The 20,237-nt window shown below is 33.0% G+C and overlaps 2 protein-coding genes across 2 annotated transcripts; one reads left to right on the forward strand and one right to left on the reverse strand.

Moving 5' to 3' along the window:
* Positions 1-766: 766 nt before the first annotated feature.
* LOC660741 (mitochondrial enolase superfamily member 1) lies at positions 767-8,649 on the forward strand. Its single transcript, XM_966948.5, has 5 exons — positions 767-1,165; positions 1,218-1,710; positions 5,378-5,842; positions 5,888-6,069; positions 8,481-8,649. The coding sequence occupies exons 1-5, from the start codon at positions 1,070-1,072 to the stop codon at positions 8,601-8,603; spliced, it is 1,359 nt and encodes a 452-aa protein (XP_972041.2). The 5' UTR covers positions 767-1,069; the 3' UTR covers positions 8,604-8,649.
* Ctf4 (Chromosome transmission fidelity 4) lies at positions 8,585-18,918 on the reverse strand. The gene is made up of 11 exons (XM_008199634.3): positions 18,760-18,918; positions 18,470-18,713; positions 18,177-18,417; positions 17,842-18,123; positions 14,940-15,164; positions 14,615-14,894; positions 14,101-14,569; positions 11,448-11,705; positions 11,216-11,401; positions 8,995-9,087; positions 8,585-8,946 (listed from the first exon to the last, which is right to left on the reverse strand). The coding sequence occupies exons 1-11, from the start codon at positions 18,828-18,830 to the stop codon at positions 8,647-8,649; spliced, it is 2,649 nt and encodes an 882-aa protein (XP_008197856.2). The 5' UTR covers positions 18,831-18,918; the 3' UTR covers positions 8,585-8,646.
* Positions 18,919-20,237: the final 1,319 nt, after the last annotated feature.

A 20,237-nucleotide genomic window follows, 5' to 3' on the forward strand; every position in this document is an offset into this window, starting at 1 on the left:
GGTGCTAGAAGATACAAACGATGTTTTAGAGACAACTGAAAAATGATTTAAAAACAACATTCGCTCTAAAAAAACCGTAACAACTTTATTCAAAACAAAAAATTTAATAATAACAGTAGTTAATGAGAATACCTAAGTTAAAGCCATTTTTTAGGAGTCTCGAGCTACCCTCCTAGGGTGGTGATAAAAATATCTAACCTGAGTTAAAACTTCTCATGACAAAAAAAATGTTGGAGTTTTTTTCACGAGATATAGCTCTTCATAGTTAGATTTTTGGCAATTATTCAGATTATGTATTTTTAATTTAGTTACCGACAGACCTTATAACATTAAATCGAAACCTGTTGGAGAAAATCACCAATTTACTGTGTCTACCTTAAACCATTAACAAATTCGATGTACATCCGACATCAGAAATGAAGTTAAAGAAAAAATCAAAACTTTATTAATTGTTTGGGAAAAAATTGCATTCATTTTTATGAAAATACTTTAAACCTTTTGGAAATAAATTGTTTAAAAATGCTGTAGCTACTATGGAAAGTTTATTTCGCTTTTACACCCGTTGTCATTTTTTGGGACCAATTAAGTGAAGTAAGGAGAATATTTGCCGTGAAAAAAACTCTTGAAAATACATTTTGTCGAGGTATTTTTAGTCAAAATTGGCTCGTAACAGGCCGAAGTAGAGTACCCTTAATATATTTTTGAGCATGGTTGGTTGTATAAAAACACTATAATTAGAAGAAAAACATTACGTAAGGCCACGTAAGACATTTTTTTATTATGCAAATCGAGTTTACTTTGGTCCATTCTTAAAAACACTAGCCGGGTTCATTGCTTTTATTTGTTTTTTCTATCTTCTGGCAACATCTATAAAACCATCAAAAATATGTCACTGCATCTGATGTGCTGTCGCGACCGTAATTTTTCTTGCATCACAAATTTAAACACATAGGATAAACAAGAATCAAGATAACACCTTATCTAAACAATGCAAAAGCGGCCTCGTGATCCACCGACATAAATTCCCAAAACAGCTCAAAAATCGCAGTGCCGTCACCTCGTCCGCACCATGAGTCTAACAACCGAAAATATAAAAATAATCTCCTTCGATGTGAAAGACATCCGCTTCCCCACCTCCCTGGAAGCGCACGGTTCGGATGCTATGGTAAATACAAAAAATTTTTTTCACTACGCCCAGAAAAAACCCTTCCTTCCAGCACACTGACCCTGACTACTCCTGCGCCTACGTCACCATCAAACTCAAGACAGGCCTGGAGGGCCACGGCCTGACCTTCACCTGCGGCAGAGGAACGGAAATCGTCGTTGCAGCGTGCAAGTCGCTGAGTGACCTCATCGTGGGTCAAGTGGTCAGCGATATTTACAAGGATTTTGGCGGCTTCTGGCGCAGCTTGACCAGCGAGAGCCAGCTGAGGTGGGTCGGGCCGGAGAAAGGGGTAATACACCTCGCCACAGCCGCTATTATTAACGCCCTGTGGGACCTGTGGGGGAAACTGCTCAATAAGCCAGTGTGGCAACTTTTGGCCGATTTGGAACCCGAACAGTTGGCCTCAACTATAGATTTCCGGTACTTGTCAAATGTTATAACGAAAGAAGAGGCCGTCGAATTGCTGCGAAGGGGGCGAGTGGGGAAGGAGGAAAGGATGAACCAGCTGTTGGCTCTGGGATACCCCGCCTACACCACACAAGCCGGTACTTTACCGAAAATCACTATTTAATTATCAATGGAGCAAAGTGACAATTTTCTCCCGCGGGCAAAGTTTGTGGCCCAAAAAAAATCATAACTCAAAAACTAAAAGTCGTAGAGCAAAACGGTTTGTTCTAGTGAATTCTGCGGCTCATTCTACGTACGATACCAGCTTTTCGTAATATTTAAAATTTTGATTTTTTTTGCATAAAATTTTAATGGTCAAGACACTTGCGAGTACCTTCACAAAAATGTTTTTTTTTAAACTCACTCTAGCAAAGTTTTATGGACTTTTCTATACCTCTACAACCCTTTGAAGTTGTTAGAAGTACAAAAAGTCAATCAGTTCGGTTTTTCTAGTTTTTGCGAGATTTTTGTCAATTTTCGGAATAACTCCGGAACTATTTGAGATAACCCTGCGAAGTTTATTACCGTTGGAAAGCTCTCTTAATTATCTATCTTTCTCAAGAAAGGTCATTGTTCTCCGACTAATAATTCTGGAGAAAACTGCAAATAAATGCAGAAATAGGTAAAATATAAAAAATTCAAAACTAAAAAACTATTCCGAATTTGGCTATTTTGTCGCCGCCTAGCGATTCCCAGGATCATTTTACAAAGTCTTCGCCCAAAATAGTTCCACATTATTGAATAGTTTTGCCGCAAATTACAAATTTCGTTGAAATTGCAAACATTTTTGCGTTTTTCTCAGAAACTATAAGACTTAGAGCAAAAAACAAACAGGCATCTGATAGCGCTTAAAATTATCTATTTTCTTGTTGAAATCCGGAGCTAGGGAAACGATTCCGAGTACAGAAGCATTTAAAGTTTTACACTAAACAAATCATAACACAAAAACTAAAAGTCATAGAGCAAAATAGTTTGTTCCAGTGAATTCTGCGGTTCATTTTACGTATTGTACCAGCTTTTCACGTGATTTAAAATTTTGAATTTTTTTGTATAAAATTTTAATGGTCAAGACACCTGCGAGCACAATCACAAAAATTATTTTTTTTAACTCACTCTAGCAAAATTTTATGGACTTTTCTATGCCTCTGTAACCCTTTGATGTTGAACTTTAAAACTAAAAAACTATTCCGAATTTGGCGATTTTCTCGCCGCCAAGTGAGTCCCGGGATCATTTTACATAGGCTTAGACCAAAATAGTTTCACATTTTCGAATAGTTTTGCCGTAATTGAGAAACTAAAATTACAAATTTCGTTAAAATTGCAAACTTTTTTGCGTTTTTCTCCAAAACTATAAGACTTAGAGCAAAAATCAAACAGGCATCTCATAGCGCTTAAAATTATCTATTTTCCTGTTGAAACCCTGAGCCGCTAGGGAAACGCTTTCGAGTACAGAAGCTTTTAAAGTTTTACACAAAAAAAAATCATAACTCAAAAACTAACAGCCATAGAGCAAAACAGTTTGTTCCAGTGAATTCTGTAGTTCACTTTACGTATTATACCAGCTTTTCACGAAATTTAGATTTTGAATTTTTTTTTCCCAAAAAGAAATTCACAGCAAAAAAATGAAAAAAATATTTTTTAAAACTCACTCTAGCAAAGTTTTATGGACTTTTCTATGCCTTTATAACCATCTGGAATTGCTAAAAGTACAAACAAGGTTCGATTTTTTCAATTTTTATTGGAAAAATTTTGATAGCTCTTTTAATTCTTCATCTTTTTCTAAAAAGGTCATTGTTCTCGAGAAAATTGGAAATAAAATTAAAAATATGTAAAAAATTCATAACTAAAAAAGTGTTCAGAATTTTGTCATTTTCTTCTCGACGCCAATCGATTGCCCGGATTATTCTATATATATTATTATCAAAATATTTCCACTTCTTCGAATAGTTTTGTCGTAATTGAGAAAATAAAAAATTGAAAAAGTTGTCAGCTTTTTCTCCAAGCTCTTATATAATTTTGCCGTAATCGACGTTTAATTTTTTTGAGATATCGCCTTGATAGCTCTGCCATTTTGCAGAACATTTTACACCGGTTCTATTGGGTTTTGCCATTTTTTGCTAACTCCAAAAGTTAAAATGTAACTGCACAATGGAGGAAATTAAACTTTTAAACTTTTTCTTTACAAAAGTCGTAGTAAAGTCAGTTAGTAAAGTTGGACTTTTGATATTTTGTAGATGTTATTTATACTCTTGGACGTATTTCAGGAAAATATTTTTGATTATACAGTGTCCCAAAAAAAGTATGACTTCAACATAATATTTTTTTGTACTCAGTAGGATACCTTTTTAGCTTCTCACATGTCCCTAAAGTTTTTTTCAAATTCATTTCATTTGAAATAAGCAAAATAAAAGGCTCTAAACTTTAAGAAGTTTGAAAATAAATTGTAAACACCCTGTAGTAGTTAGATCTTATTCAACACGTACCTTGTAACAATGTCATCAAAAAATCAAAAAAGCACCGTTTATATTAATTTTTAAAACTTAAAAAAAACTTTAGGGGCATGTAAGAAGCTAGAAAGGCATCCTAACGAGCACTAAAAAATAATAGCATCCCATTAAAAAATTATTGTCATACTTTTTTGGACACTCTGTATAATCAAAAATGTTTTGCTGAAATACGTCCTGTATAAATAACGTCTACGAAATATCAAAAGTCCAACTTAAATAATAACTGAGAAGACGGGAGCTGGGCTGGACCAATCTGTATACCTGTATTGGTCAATTCTGTTTAGTTTTTTAAATAATTTGATTTTTTGACGAAAACAAGCTTCTTTAAAAATTTATCTTTATCAGACAAAATATACGTGACGCACAAAAACATTTAAAAGACAATAGTAGGCTGTTCGAACTCGTTGGGACATGATTTATTCGCCTCGCTTTATTCGGAGGTATAGTTACCATTGGGGGCGCCACTGAGCTAGGTCGAAAGCAGTAAACATAAATGGCGGGAAAATGTTTATTCGGATATTTTGAGCGTTGTACGAATTTTGGAGCTTCACAATTATTACATTGCCAATGCGGAATGACTATTGTATCTTTGATGGAAGAAACGAATGTTGACAAATTAGAGATGACGAGAAAAACGCGAATAACGAATGACTGTTTGGTTCACTTTCTTTATTGGAAAATTATTACAAAGACATTGAAAAGCCTACCTTTTGGCATAATTTACGTTTAAGTGTATTAGCAGTTGTTAATCTTAATTGTAGTTTTGTTGATTTATCGAAGTATTTCATGATTTTATCAGTGGAAAAATTCTAACCAAAAATTCACAAACTTCACTAATTTAATGGTCTCTTGAGCCCAACCTTATGTTCGCTGTGTTCCATTACTTATAGTCTTTAATCAGACAACTGTTTGATAACACTTTGTAATGAAAATAAATCTTTTTCACTTTTTATCCACTTTCAAATTCCAACAATAAACACTTTATATCACGAAAAACCACAGAACCAAAGTGAACGCTAGTATTTACCAACACGTACTTTTAAAGTGATTCTCTCTAATGTAAGCAATTAACACTATACACCCAAAATTGTTAAACAATTCATTAAATGTGGAATTACGAAAATTTCGTTACTGTTTTCGACATAGTTCAAAAGTCATCACCAGAGGGCGTCTAGTTAATTTTATTTCCGAATAGTAAATAATATTTTGTTTCTTCAACCTATTTCAGCGAAAAAAATCATCACCTAAATTATTTCAGGCTGGTTGGGGTACAGCGACGAGACGATCTACGACCTGGCCAACAAATACATGGAGCAAGGCTTCAACGCATTTAAAGTCAAAGTTGGGAAAAACCTATTCCAGGACATAAAGCGCCTCGAGTTGATTCGCAACACCATCGGTTGGGACCGCATTTTGATGGTGGACGCGAACCAAATCTGGGAAGTCCAGGAAGCTATCGATTGGATGAAACAACTATCGCATTTTAAAATTTTATGGATTGAGGAGCCCACGTCCCCTGACGATGTGCTAGGCCATGCCGAAATCGCCAAAGCCTTGAAACCGCTCGGCATCGGCGTTGCAACGGGCGAAATGTGCTGCAACCGAGTGCTCTTCAAGCAATTCCTGCAAGCCAACGCTTTGGAGTATTGCCAAATTGACTCGGCACGAATCGGCGGCGTTAACGAGATTTTAAGCGTGTACTTGATGTGCAAAAAACTGGGAGGTTTGTGGCGATTAATAAATTTTCTTTTGTAATTATTTTTTGTAGTTAAAGTTTGTCCCCATGCTGGAGGGGTCGGATTATGCGAAATGGTCCAACACTTGCAAATGTGGGACTATGTGGCCTTGTCGGGCACCATGGATGGGCGGTTTATTGAATACGTTGACCAACAACACGACCAATTTGTCAACCCAACTATTGTCGAAAACGCTTGCTACATGGCCCCTAGGGTAAAATCACGATCAAAAAGAATGACACCCCTAAAACCGCGCCACAATCTTTTCGATGTTTACGGTTTATATGTAAAATAATAAATGACCCGATTGTTAAAATTAATGACCCAAAATGGTTAATAGGGGTGTCTTTCTTTTTGATTGTGACTGTACGTTTTTTCCTACCCAAAATACAGCGTGCTCAAAAACTGGCGCACCAACTCAATGGTGTGTGGTAGAGAACTCGTTACATATAAAGGTAAAAATAGTAAAAAAATTCTTTGTACTAAAGTTATTGATAAAAAACGGATTTTAGATAAATGATATGTGGCAACGTTGTCAAAGTCATGATCGCAATAGAATTTGAGCAACAATAAAAATAAATTATTTTTGAAACGGTTTCCTAGGAAATAGTTCCCAGTGTTGGCACATTTACACATTGTGATTTTTTGGATGAATTTGAATTTTTTTAAATTAAAAAAACTATTAAAGTCTGAGAGTAAATTTAAAAATAATTATTCTTCGTTTTGTTACGGAACGATTACCTGGTATAAAACATAAAAAATAATAAAAACTAAAGAAGTTAACACAATAAGTTTGTAGCTCCAGATTTTTTAAAATATGACTTTAGGAATTTTTTCAACATTTTTCCCGTAATCTGCACTTGCTTCTCAAAACGTACCACTGAGTTGGTGCGCCACTTTTTTAGCAACCTGTATAGCGCGGCCCAGGCGTGTTTAATCAGTCCATAAATTTTTTGCTTTTTGAAATATTGCCATGCCGTTTTTATTATCCGATAGATATTTTTATTATACAGGGTGTCCCAGCGAGGAGGTAAAGACCATTATTCACTTCTAAATATTGGAAAAGTAATAATTTTATTTTCCTAAGCCGTAGATACTAACTCTCTGCCTCGCCTAAAATTATTTTCAAATATACAGGGCGTTTCTGAAATGAGCTATAATACAAACTTATGTCTGTGATAGTGTGATATAGAAGACGCCTAAAAGTTCATACCTGTTTAAAGTAGTATTCTAAGTTACAACTTTAAAAAAGCAATTATTTAGAATTCGAGAAGGAGAAAAAAGAATTTGAGCTAATGTTGGATGAACTCAAATTGATGAAAAAGTCTGTGGAATTACATATTCAATTGAAAGAATTCAAATTAAAAAAAATCAGTTCCGTGCTGCTATAAACGTTTTTTTAGTTAATTAATAAATCTTGCTTTTGTGTTCAACGATGTTATTTAATAAAACAATAAGAAACGACGAAAAAGTTTCATAATTTTATTTCAAAAATCAATAACTTTATTGTTATATGGCTAAGATTTGTCCATTTTCTGTCTATTTATCTCTTCTTCATCGCCCATGCCATGATCCAATCCAGGTTTTCCATCCGCCTTCGTCTCTATTTTTGGCAATATTGTAGTACTGAATAGCTGCTGTAACACTTACTACCAAAGTATTCTCAATTCTCAAAGTCAACTATAACTCAATTGCTTATCGATCCGTTTACAAACAGTACTTTTTTGGCGTTAAGCACTATTTAAGCGGTACCCAAGGTACGGTTTAGTTTAAGCCAAGCTTTATTCAATTTTAAGTTGCACTTATTTACGGTTCAGTTAGACCTTATACTGTTATTGGTCGATTTTGCATGGTTCTGGAAGTTTTTAATTTTTTTACCGAAAACACTCATTTTAACTTCTAGAAAAGTGGGACTTTCACTACTTTAAAGTACAATATTCAAACTTTAAGAATGTATTTTTTCTTAGCTCACTTCGATCAAGAAAATAAAAAAATTAGGTTTGTTAAAAGTTAAATAACTTAAAAATTTTAAATGGTACACCCTAATTTTTATTTTTGCATCTAAAAGACCTTTAAATTGTCTATCTAAAAACAATAACAGTTGAGTGTCTTGCTGATTACTCAAAAGATAGTTAACTTTAAACATTGAGAAAATTATTAACTATTGTTACTACAGGGTATTCTGAGTTTTTCTGTTACAATTTTTTCCGAAAATATTAATAGGCGACTTCGCAGTGATTTTCCAAAAATTGGTCATTAACGAAAAGTTAAATCATTCCGAAACGAAAAGAGATAAACCCATAACAGTTTATATAAAGTATATAACATTATTTCTTGCGTAGAATCCAATTATGCAAAAATATATAGGGTATTCCATTTAAAAAAATGTAACTTTGGTTCACCACCTAGTATACAACATCCTGTGTACAATAAAAATATTTTTAGTTTGTGGACTTTAAATCGATCTATCGGATAATAAAATCGACAGGGCAACATTTCAAATAACAAAAAAGTTACGGACCGATTACGCACCCCTGAGACACGCTGTACAAAATATTTAACTTAAAATTGCTTTCAATAACTACAGATTTTAATATTTGGCGAATCAAAAATTTTTTTTTTCAGACTCCTGGCTACAGCACCACCCTGAAGCCTGAGGCAATAAGCGCGTACGAATACCCCAGCGGGAGCGAATGGGAGGACATGTTTGCTAAAGGAATATTCCGTGATCCACGAAAACGTAAATAAATATATTGTTTGTATGTTACGATAAAAATAAATCACTCACGATTCACGTGCGTTTACTAAACATAAACCTATCTAGTTTTCTCTGTTTTTCACGCGGCTTGTCAGTCTCAGAATCGGGTTGCTTCCTCTTTTCAGTCTCCTTGTTCTTCATTTTATTTTCTTTAGCATCGACGTAATCAACACCCGCGTATTTGTCAGTGAGACTCAGAGGGTTCGATGATTCGTTCCCTTTTCGTGCACTTTTGGAAAATGGATTTGGAGATTCTTGTGAAAATTCTTGGATTGGTAAAGACGGGCTTAAAATAGAACTTTGGCTCTCTTGACTGGCTTCTGGTGCCGTCACCTGAAACCCAAACTTAAAACTGGAAACAAAAAATTAAAAAACAAGTACCACTTCTTTGACGACTTGTTTGGTTTTTGGCGTACGTTTAACTGAACTAAGGGTCACTTTTTTAGGGGCGAGGGGTGAAGATGTCGGCGTATCCTAAAACATATTAATGAAAACAAACACTCGAAACCTAATTAATTAATAGAGTTCGGATTTTTAGTTAAGGTTAAAGGTCAAAAACCGCATTTAGGTGTCAAAAAATGTACAAAAATTTGGTAATTCCTACTATAGAAAAAAAAATTACCAAAGTCGTTGAACCTAAATATATTTCTAAATTTGCTGTTGTAAAATTAGTTAGTTTTTCCGTAAGAATTCATCTCAACCTATAAAACGAACTCACTGAATGGACATACTTATTATCAATATGTGCTTTATCAATATTTTTTCATTCAATTAACATTTTTATTACCAGAATTTTTTGTATGTTTTGTCCATCTAATTTTTCCACAACTCCTGAAATACATTTTACAACGATTTACACTTTATTCACGAGTTTAATTGCTTAAACAAGTGAGAGAGCTACTGTTACTAATTTTGTTATGCTGTTTCCTAAAATTCCAGGCTGAGAAAGTCAGTCATTTTTCAAAGTGACTTGACTAGAACTATTCTTTCATTTTCAAGAGCTTGCGAATCTTTAGAAAAAGAGAAACATTAATAAATTGAAATATGACATTACGAATAAAAAAAATACACTAAAAAGCAAAAAAAAACTAGTATACAAAAAAATTAAAAAATAGTAAGACTAAAATTCTGTAGATCAAAGTGACTGAAAGAGTGAGAAACTAAACAACCTAAACTGCAAAGTTAAAACATTCAGCAATTGGAAAACTGAAATTATAAGACAGTGAAACAACGAAAAACTGAAAAATTTTGGAAATGATTATGAAATATGGGAAACTTAAAACCCAAAAAGCTGAAATACTAAGATTAAACTTAAAAACTATGTGACTGAAACACTAAAAAACTATGAGATTAAAAGACTGAAAACCTGAGAACATAAAAAAATTAAAAGTTTGATTAAAGTTGAACAACTTAAAAAAGTTAAATCAAAAACCCAATTTTTTGGTTTTACTTCTCAAAGAACATTAAGTTGTCTTAAAAAAGTAAATATCGAAGTTAATAACTAAAAAGCTATGAAGACTTTTGACCTTAATTAGAACATTTTTTATTTTTGTGAAGGAATCTTGCCAAACAAGTAGTAAGTTTTTTCTGAAAAACTTGCGAAATGTTTGAGTTTGAACTCAAAATAACTCAACTAATTGCGAAAATTCAATCTTCATTAAAAACAAATCGATCCACAATTTTTGTAAGTATAATAAAAAACTTTAAATTTTCTTAGAAAACAGTGAAACTTCAGATGGTTTGGCCGACATTTACACAATAAACAACAAATTTTTGTTAAGTTTTGAATGGCTTATGATTGGTGTGTTTTACAGTTGGGAGTGCAATATCACACCTACAGCCAATGACAAACGCTTCAATCACCTTGCAATTTTTTGTTCATCAGATAAACAAGTTGGAGGTGCTTTCTATATTTTTATTGGTCAATTACTCATTCCTGGGACCAATGAGACACCAGTGAACCGGTTTAAGGGCAAGTCTTTCTCATACAACGAGATTTCGGTGCGAATAAAATGGTCGATTCTGCTTAGTTTTTAAATAATTTGATAGTTTTTGACAAACACACACTTTTTTTTAATTTGTTACACAAAAACTAAAAATCCTAGAAAGTAGAAGTTTCACACTAATTAAAATCTACACTGTCGGTTTGAAAAAATTAATAATCACAATAATTAAAATAAATAAATTTGAAAGAGAGATAATTAAAAAATTATGAAACTGCAAAGGAAGAACATTAATAAGATAAGATAGGAAAACCACGAAAAACTAAACAAATGAGGAAATGAATAGTACAAAATGATATGGGGAAATTACGATACTAAAAAGCTGAAATACTGGAAGCTTGAGAAACAAAAAATCTTTAGATGTAAAATAAAATAACTATAAAATCGAAAATACTACTAATAAAAAAATTGAAAAAAATAACTTATTTTAAATTAAGAAAGTTAAACACGACTGTAGGATGTTCAAAACTCTTTTAGGATACAATTCAATTTCAGAATTTTAGAAAAATAAATTGGGTATCAAATATTTCCATTTTTAACAAATTTATCTCAAGTTTTAAAAAAAGCCTCTATTAATTAATAATGAATGCGATAATTACCACAACAACATTCGTTGAATCGTCATCGTCATTCATGAGACGTCCAGCCATCTCCATCAATTTCTCCGCCAATATTTTTTTATTCAATTTAAGGGCGTATTTCGTTGACAAATTCACCAACTGACGATTGGATAAAACTTCCATAAGTTCGACTGCCCTCTGATCGAGATTGTTCTTACATGCTAGCTATAATCAAACTTTAGTGTTTAGTCTCCAGTCCGCTTCGCCTTACCGCAAATGCTTTTAACCCAGCCTCTGAAAACTTCTTCTCCTGATTACTGACTTGCAAATTCGAAAGCGTAAAAAGACTCATTTCTAACTGTGTTTTATCCGTTGTGGGTTCAGCGAATGGGGGCTCCAAAAGCAATTCACTGAGTGTCGGTGTTGGGGTGAAGCTCGGATAAGCAGTGCCGCGGCACTTGAGCCCAACAACCGACTGATACGATTCAAGGACGGCAGTCACGAAAAAACAGTCAGAAGGCGATTTCATCTACCAAAAAAAATGTGACAATTTTTCCTAATAATATTATAAAATGTCACATTTTACATCTAATAAGTTTCGGTTTACGACGGAATTAGGATTTTTTTTAAGTAATCCGTTACTAAAAGCCTATTATTTGGGATGTTCAGTATTATAAAGAAATACATCCATTTATTAGACGAGTTTTGAGCGACGAAGGTCCGAACTTTGCTGATATTTTGCAAATCTGTTTTATGTTGGAGTACGGTTTGTATAGCAAAAGGGAAGTATTTAGTGTTCAAAAGATTTTTTTAAATTTTTTATTAATTCTTGATGCGTAAAATTCATTTACGTATCAAGTAATAATTAAATTACTAATGCAATTAGTTATATTAGTACATAAAAAATAAATTACCATTGGATTTATCAGATTCTAGGATAACAATTTTTTTTTAATAATTTTTTTTTAATCTCGAAAAACACATTTTAAAATTGCTATGCAAACCCTATACCATTAGAAAGCTTATGCAAAATGCTACCGATAAAAAATGCATGGCGTTCCATTTGAAAAAAATGAGTTATTCAACTTTTTGTGTTTTGGAACAGCCTGTATATTATCGGCGTGTTTCAAGTAAAAGTCGACTATTTGCTGAAACTGCAAGGTATTCTGAGTTTTTCTGAGGCAAATTTGTTGGAAAATATTTATTGGTAACTTCGTAGTGATTTTTTAAAATTGATCTTTTTTATAAGGAAAAGTTGAATAATTCCGAAACGAGAACAGATAGACCTATAATAATTTACACAAAGTTAGATATTTTTTTGTGTAGAATCTAACTATGCAAAAATATATAGGGTGTTCCATTTAAAAAAAATTAACTTTGGTTCATCGCCCTGTATACAACATTCAGTGTATAATAAAAATATTTTTAGTTTGTGTACTCTAAGTCGATCTATCGTATAATGAAAACGGAATGGCAATATTTTAAATAGCAAAAAAGTTTAAAAATTACCCACCCCTGGGTCACCCTGTATGTCTTACATTTTTTGAAATAATCGCAAAAAACTTAATTTTAGCACATTATTTTCATTTTTAATCAAGTAAACTTTCGAAAAAATACAAAAAAATTCGACTATTAATTAAAAGAAATGTTAGATTTGTTCACCATTTTCATTCAAGAAGTTCAAAATTCGATAAGAGACTCACTGAGTTACTTTACAATTTTCATAATTTACAAGTTATAATAAACCATTATTAAATATCACTGATTTACTGCTTATTAGATAATGAACCAGCCAAAAGCTAAAAAAATATTAAAGTTTGACAGTTGTTGACCATTTTGCAAGGTCTACTTGATTAACTATGAAAATTACGAAGTAAAATCTGTTTTTTGTGATTTTTTTCAAAAACTGTAAAAGACAGGTATAAGACGTATTAATAAAAGTCACCGTAAATGTATGCTCGTTCGCCGTTAAGAAGATAGGGCAGTTCTACTTGAAAAAACTGAGTTATAACAGTTTTTTGGTAACTATGTTAAAAAAATCATGCTAGCCATGAACTTCGGACAGTTGACAATTTTAAAAATTCTAGAAGATTCTTCGAACCTTCAGTTATTGAATACAAAAAATATATATTTACTTATCGCAAAAGGTTCAAGGGCCGTATTATCTTAGATAAACCCTTACAAATAAAAATTTTAACAAAAAAAATGTCAAAAACTGTGACAGATAACTTGGGTAAATTTTACTCAGCTTGAGAAGGTGGATTCTAATCCAAAAAAAAAATGTGTGGTTACTATTAAAAATTTCAAACTTGACGCCAATTTTTTGTAGTTCCAAAAACACAGCTGTTTTTAAAATAATTAGTTGAAGTCAGAATGGTCGATTTGGGACATATACAAAATTTTAAAGCTATAGCTATATAGTTAAAAAGTTTCTAATGTAGGCCCTAAAAGAATCACCCAGTATAATTTTTTTAGTTGCTGTTTTTAAATGGAAACACTTTTTACCTCAAGAGCCAGAACAAACTATTATTTTTACATTTTTGTTTCATAAAAATCACTCCTTTCAAAATAATGGCTTTGAATTTAAGGAAAACTCGTAAAATGAAATGTTGTATATTTATATTACAATATTACTCTACATTTAATATTAATTTGAAGACTTGTAGAGAAAAAACGATTGATGGACTTATCTCATTATGGCACTGAACAAAATTGTGTAATAATCTAATAACATCTAAATAAACAAATTATTGTATCTGAAAAAAGGGATTTTATAGCATGCGTTTCTGTATTTCTCTCAAAATGACTAAAGTTGGACTTATTTGGTTTTGGCTGCGCTCACTCGTTTTGGCAAACATTACGCTCGTTAAACAAAATCGATTTTTTTCGCGAAAATAAATATTATGAATGTTCTATGCACTTACATGTCTGGCAGTGTCACAAAAAGGTATCCAAATGTTACAACTGAGGGGAAAAAGACTGACCATTCCGAGCGAGTCCACCATAGCAGGAGTCCCAAAATCGGTGAATCCCAGCCACGTCAGAGTGGACTCGGGGCCTAAAGCCGCGCCGATATCGCAACTGTGCATCGACAATCCATTAAAAGCAATCAATTTGATGTTAATACACTGGTCACCGTTGCGGACACTTCCCGAATGGTAGGCCACAAGTACCGAATTCTGGAAACTAGCCATGGAAACTAAAGGTCCAGGAACCGAAACGATTCCTCTCTGAGTGCCGAAAATCGAGCAAACTCTAACTATGTAACTGTTTGTCGCGAAACAAATCAAATTTTCAGAAGCTGAAACTAAAACAATCTCTTCCGTGGCGTCCTCCTCCAATTTAAGAACCCACTCCTTTGAGCCCGCATTCAGGGGAATGACGTAAAGTTGTCTGAAAGCTATTGGTAACAAAAAATTGACGATGTTTTCCCATTACTTTGTGTTGGCCACAGCGAGGGCCGCTTTACTGACAGTCCCCAAGAAATAGTCCTGATAGTTTTGCAACATCATGCTGTGATGGAACGAAGAATCGAGAAACTCAACTTCGATTGATTTTCCCGAATCGTCGTCGTTCGTGGAACCGTAACATCGCACAATTCCGAGGTGGTTCCAGCACAAGTAGCGCGGATTCAAGTGCTCAGGGCTGGAGCTGGGCATAAATGGGGCTTGGAGCGGGATTTCGGGGGTTTTGGGGCGCGGAGTAGGCGCCGAAGATGCTTGAAATTGATTATCAAAGATGGAAAATTATTGGCACAAATTACCATTGTCGAAATTTAGCTCGGGTTCTACGTCGCCCATGACCTCTTTTTTTAGTTTTTCGACCGAAATGGCATTTTCGTTGTCTTCATCGTCTGATTCGAATTGCACGTCGTCGAAGTTTAGGTCGTTATTGGTGAAAATTTCGTCGTCGGTTGTTTTGATGCTTATACAATCTGACATAATACCTAACTGGCCTTGAGTGTCGGTGTAGACGATTTGGCCGTTTCCTTTAAAACAAATTATTTTTTTATGCAGAGGGTCATACAATTCGTTATAAAAAAATTCGAAACACAATTTCCATTTGCATTTTTCAAGTATTGATTTTCATGAAATGTTTAAAACACAAAATTTAACATTTGGCATCAAAAAGTGGGCTTTTCGATGGTTTTAACTTAGTAACTATTTAGTTTTTCTTTTGTGTTACATAAAAGATTACATAATAAAGTAACCCCTCGTTAATCCGAATCTCTAACAATCCGGACGATCCAGTAATTCAGACCTACTGTGTACCTCGTAGTCCATATTTGAAAAATTTCGGTAATCGGATTTCCGCATTTTTTATTTATAATAAAAAAGTTTCCTTTTTTGTTTTTATCAAATTCGAATTTTATTTTGCTCAATATGCTTGCTTTATTTCGTCTGCAACTAGCAAGAGGAAACAGGTGGTTGTGCAGGTAGTAATCAAAATGGCTTCAAAAAAAAAACAACTTTACTTTAGGCATCAACAAAAAACGTGAAATTTTGAAGGTGTTAGTGGTCGCAGAAAAATATAACAGAAAATATAATATACAAACTAAACAAAACGCAACGCAATAAGTTCATATCTTTGCTGATGAGTCATTTTTTTACAAAATATCTTCGAACAGATCGATTTTGTTTTTTTTAACGCTACATTTTGACACTATAGTGACATTTATGGCGTTATTTGTTTTTGAGTAATGACGTCATTTTAATTTTTTTAATGTCAACCGAAATTTTTGAATAATGTTTTAGTATCATTCTTGTATCTATAAAAATAAAGCAAAATTAATTTAAAAAGAGGAAAAAATAATGTAAAGTAAAAAATTATTGAAAGTTTTATACAAAAGCCTTATCTTTTTGTTCTTGCTTTTATTAAGGAGTGATTGATTTTTGTTTGCATTTAGGTTTCACATTGAGGTCCGGTTTATAGAAAGCTTCATCAAATTTTAATTCGTTGTTAAAAGTTAACAACGCAAATGGGCCAATCACATTTGTTCAATTTGGTCACGTGATCCGTTAATCACACATTTAATTGCGAATTAAATTAATGACGCTTCTGTAAATCGGTTCTTAGTGTTTTCGTGATAGTTATAAAAAACATTTGCCCCTTATAAAATAAGGCAAGAAAAAGATAAAGCCTTCTGTGTTGAATTTATGAATATTTATTTATTTTATTAAATTAATTTGTTTATTCATTGTTTTCATTTCATTTCTAATTTTCTTCTTAGTATAAGAAAGATAAAGATGTGTCTAGTATTTAAAACAGAAAAGATCGGTTGTTAGACAAAAAAATTAAAAATGACATCACAAATGACATTACAAATGTCAATGCGGTGTCAACATGTACATAGATTACGTAAAATTATGTGAAACACCCTGTATATTCTTAAAATTCGCATTGAGAAAATTTCTGTAAAAACTTTATTTATTGATTTTCTATAGCTAAAAAACAATTATTCTACACGAGAATTATTCAGAACAGATGATGAACCAGGTCAGATCAGATCAAAAGCGAAAATAAAAAAGCAACAATGTTTTTCTATTTTTCTTTTAATATTTTGTATTATTTTGTATTCATACTTCATTATAGAATAAATAAATCATGATAAACTATGAGCAATTAATCAAAAATACCAAAATATTGCAATAAGTTCTAATAACCAAAGAAGAAATGAACTAATAGAGGAAAAAATGTTGAAGTTTGAAAGTTCTATAAAAAACATCTTTACTGAATCACTTAGTCTTAGTCATCTCAGAATTTAATTTCGATTAAGATTTAAAGTAAATTCTAGCGAGTGAAATTTCAATATTAAAGCAGCGGATTTACAGTAAAATCGAGTACAATAGAACTTCGATTATCCCAGTTTCTCATTGATCCAAGCACCACCTCAAAATAGAATTTTCAGATTCGTTTATCCGTTTCGTTTTAGAACTATGTAGTTTTATTTTTTTTTTAATATTTTTTGCTTCTGTCTTTTTATCTTTTATTCATAACTATACATGTTCCAAAAGTATCGAAGCTACGATATTTCTAATTCCCCATTTGTAGGCTTCTCTAATTTTTTTGACACAAAAGAAAACAAAATGATAGTTTTAACTCAAAGAAATAGAACTCATCGATAATCATTATGAAAGAAAATATGTTACCAAATTAAGCAGTTTCTATAAAACTAGGACTTTAAAAAATTTGGAAGAAAGATTGGTTACCAAAAAAAGACAAACAATAAAACCGTCATCTTTCAAAGCACCAAATAACTGTAAGTGGTAAAATTATAAAACTGCATTTAAATTAGATAGACAATAAAATATCATACCAAAAAAATCTCAACTAAAGCAATTTGTTTTAATTTTTTGAGTTCTTAACCTTCTTTCAATACGTGGGTACAATTAATAAATTACTTAAATACACTTGCACAGAAAAAAACTTATGGAGCATGCATACACCCCTGGGTCACACTGTATGTAAAATGACTAATAGGAGTGGAAAAAATATTGTATGATACACGTAAACAAATAAATTGTGTCCATCAGAATCATTATTAAACTATTTTTTCGTAGATAAAATTCATCTTTTTTCACTCATGTCATTTTATTTAATTATTTTAAATTTATATAGTATAAATCTATTTATTTATTTTTATTTATTATATAAACAAAAGTTACCTGAGGGGTTCCACACGGCTCCACAAATTGGTGTTCCATTAGGGTGTTTACTGGTCCCTCTCACCATTTTAATGCTAACATTAAAAATGACAAAGTCACCTTTAAGAGTTGTCGCTAGAAGAAAACCGCCACAGGGTGAAAACTGTACAATTGAATAATGATTCGTGACTTCATTTGTTTTTAAAATACCATACTGCGACCAATCAGAAGTGTCTAAAATAACAACTGAATCGTTTTCCGGATATGCCAGATATTTGCCATTGTGGGCAAAGTCAATACGACCTAAAAACCCTCTCTCATTATATTAAATTGTTAAAATAAAGTAAACAAATTACATAAGTATTCAACGTTGGCAAAACTGTTAGTTTTAGGAAAACAGGCAATTTCTTTAACCAGTTCCTTACTGGCAACATCCCAAATCCTCAATTTTCCGTCACCAGAACTCGCCGCTAGAAACTTACTAGTGGCCGTGACACTCAAACAAGGCCCCCCTAACCCATCAAAAACCCCAACTCTTTTCTCAGCCCCCAACTCAACTACCCTCACTTGCATATCTTCACCGGCAAGCGCCACAGCCTGAAACAAGCCGCAAGTTCCCCCAAAAAACCCTGGTGTCTCAATAACAAACCTCGCTGTCTTTACTGGGCACGATCTGGTTGATGGGGGCCACGAACCGGTCCAGAAGCCCGTTCCGTTCGCCCCCTGGAAAGGTGAGGATTTGGACGTCATTGCTGCCGGTGGCCACGTACAAGCACTCCCCTTTCTGGCACACACTGAGCGACCACTCGCCTATGCAAGTGTGAGTGGGGTCGGTGTCTTCCGCTGACGGCCAGATCCGGATGTCTCCGTCAGCCCCACACGTAATAAATTTGCTGAAAATTCGAGACGTGGGGGCGTTTTGGGGGTCGGGTGACTTACCTGCCGTCGGTTGAGAAGCACACGTCCGTGTGACCCTCCTCGTGGGCGTAGCGTAAGGGTTCGTGGTTCATTTTTTGAATGTTTCAGGTTAGGGTTTGTTGACGTTGGAAAAAGGCGCGAAAGCGGAAAGTGGCGCCAATGTGGTGTTTGGAATATAACTAGATTTGTGGAGGGGTAATGCGTCTAAGAGATGGCGACACCTCATGGACATTGCAATTTTGGGTTTTCATTTTTTTATTTTCTCAATTACGGCTAAACTATTTGAAAAAATTGAACTACTTTAAAGTAAACTTATGTGCAATAATTTAGAAAATCGACTGGTTTTAAGAAAATTGCCAAATTCTCGATAGTTTTTTAGTTATAATTTTTTTTTAATTTTGCCATTTTTTTTAAATTTCACCTATTTTTTCTTTTATTTGCAATTTTTGCAAAAACTATTAATAGATAATGCCAACTTTTTTTTTACGTGTATAATATTTTGTTTTCACAATTTTTTTCACAGATAGAATACAAAAATCACCAAATGGCCAGCATATGCTATCCTCTATCGAGAATGATAAAAAAATAACTAAGACTTGGGGAATAAAGGTGTACTACCTCTACTCGTATCTATGGGATAAGCAACTTTATTAATATCTATAAGAAAATAGGGTATTAATTTATTATACGAGTTTTATAAGACGTTCTAGTATGGCATGAATGGTTTTGGAGCACGACGAAGGAGTGTTCCAATAGAATGACTGCCACAATTAAGTCTTATAAAACGAGTGTAATATACTATTTTTTAACTTTCTATTTTTGTTGTTTGTTTTTGTTTAATTTAACTTATCAAAGTCAGTTTAAACTATTCCCTCTTAATTTTGTTAATTACTGGGGCTTTATCAATAAACGCCTAACGCCGGTGACAGATCACACTAAATTATAGTCATGACTGATGACATCCAGTACCAAAATGAGTTGCACAAATCACAAAAGTTCTCTTTGTGAAACTACTTTCAGTTTCACAATGAACAATTTGAGAAACTAAAGTAGAAAAAAATCTTTAACCATCATTCTGAGTACAGAAAAATCATCATAAAGAGCCACGGTAGACAACCAACGATATGTAAAATGAGCCGTAGAATTTTCTGGAACAAACCGTTTTGCTCTACGGTTTTTAAGTATTTTGAGTTATGATTTTTGTTCATGCAAAAATTTAGATGCCTCTTTATCCGAAACCATTGAGGCTTCGGCTTTTGACAAGAAAATTGTTAATTTTAGGCGCTCTCTGATGCTCTTTTGATTTTTGCTCAAGTCTTTTAGTTTCCAAAAAAAACGCAATTTTCACTAAAAGAGATAAGAAAAAACCTTTTTTCCATCGTAAAGAGCACATCAAAATCTGTCAGATATAATGAGTTTTAATTGAGATTTTTTTAACAAAAGACGCGGCATATCAGTGGTGTTTTAATTGATTTTAATATTTTTTATTTTCTCAATTA

This window comes from Tribolium castaneum, chromosome 2 (genome assembly GCF_031307605.1).
Source record: "Tribolium castaneum strain GA2 chromosome 2, icTriCast1.1, whole genome shotgun sequence".
Classification (NCBI taxonomy): domain Eukaryota; kingdom Metazoa; phylum Arthropoda; class Insecta; order Coleoptera; family Tenebrionidae; genus Tribolium; species Tribolium castaneum.

What these genes read in the sequence shown, in the direction of transcription:
- LOC660741 (XM_966948.5), top strand. Translation starts at nt 1,070, where the DNA reads ATGAGTCTAACAACCGAAAATATAAAAATAATCTCCTTCGATGTGAAA. An exon ending in GATGTGCAAAAAACTGGGAG is followed by an intron (nt 5,843 to 5,887) that starts GTTTGTGGCGAT and finishes TATTTTTTGTAG; the next exon opens with TTAAAGTTTGTCCCCATGCT. An exon ending in CTTGCTACATGGCCCCTAGG is followed by an intron (nt 6,070 to 8,480) that starts GTAAAATCACGA and finishes TTTTTTTTTCAG; the next exon opens with ACTCCTGGCTACAGCACCAC.
- Ctf4 (XM_008199634.3), bottom strand. Translation starts at nt 18,830, where the DNA reads ATGAACCACGAACCCTTACGCTACGCCCACGAGGAGGGTCACACGGAC. An exon ending in CTGGGTTAAAAGCATTTGCG is followed by an intron (nt 11,402 to 11,447) that starts GTAAGGCGAAGC and finishes GTTTGATTATAG; the next exon opens with CTAGCATGTAAGAACAATCT. An exon ending in AACAAGTCGTCAAAGAAGTG is followed by an intron (nt 8,947 to 8,994) that starts GTACTTGTTTTT and finishes TTTGGGTTTCAG; the next exon opens with GTGACGGCACCAGAAGCCAG.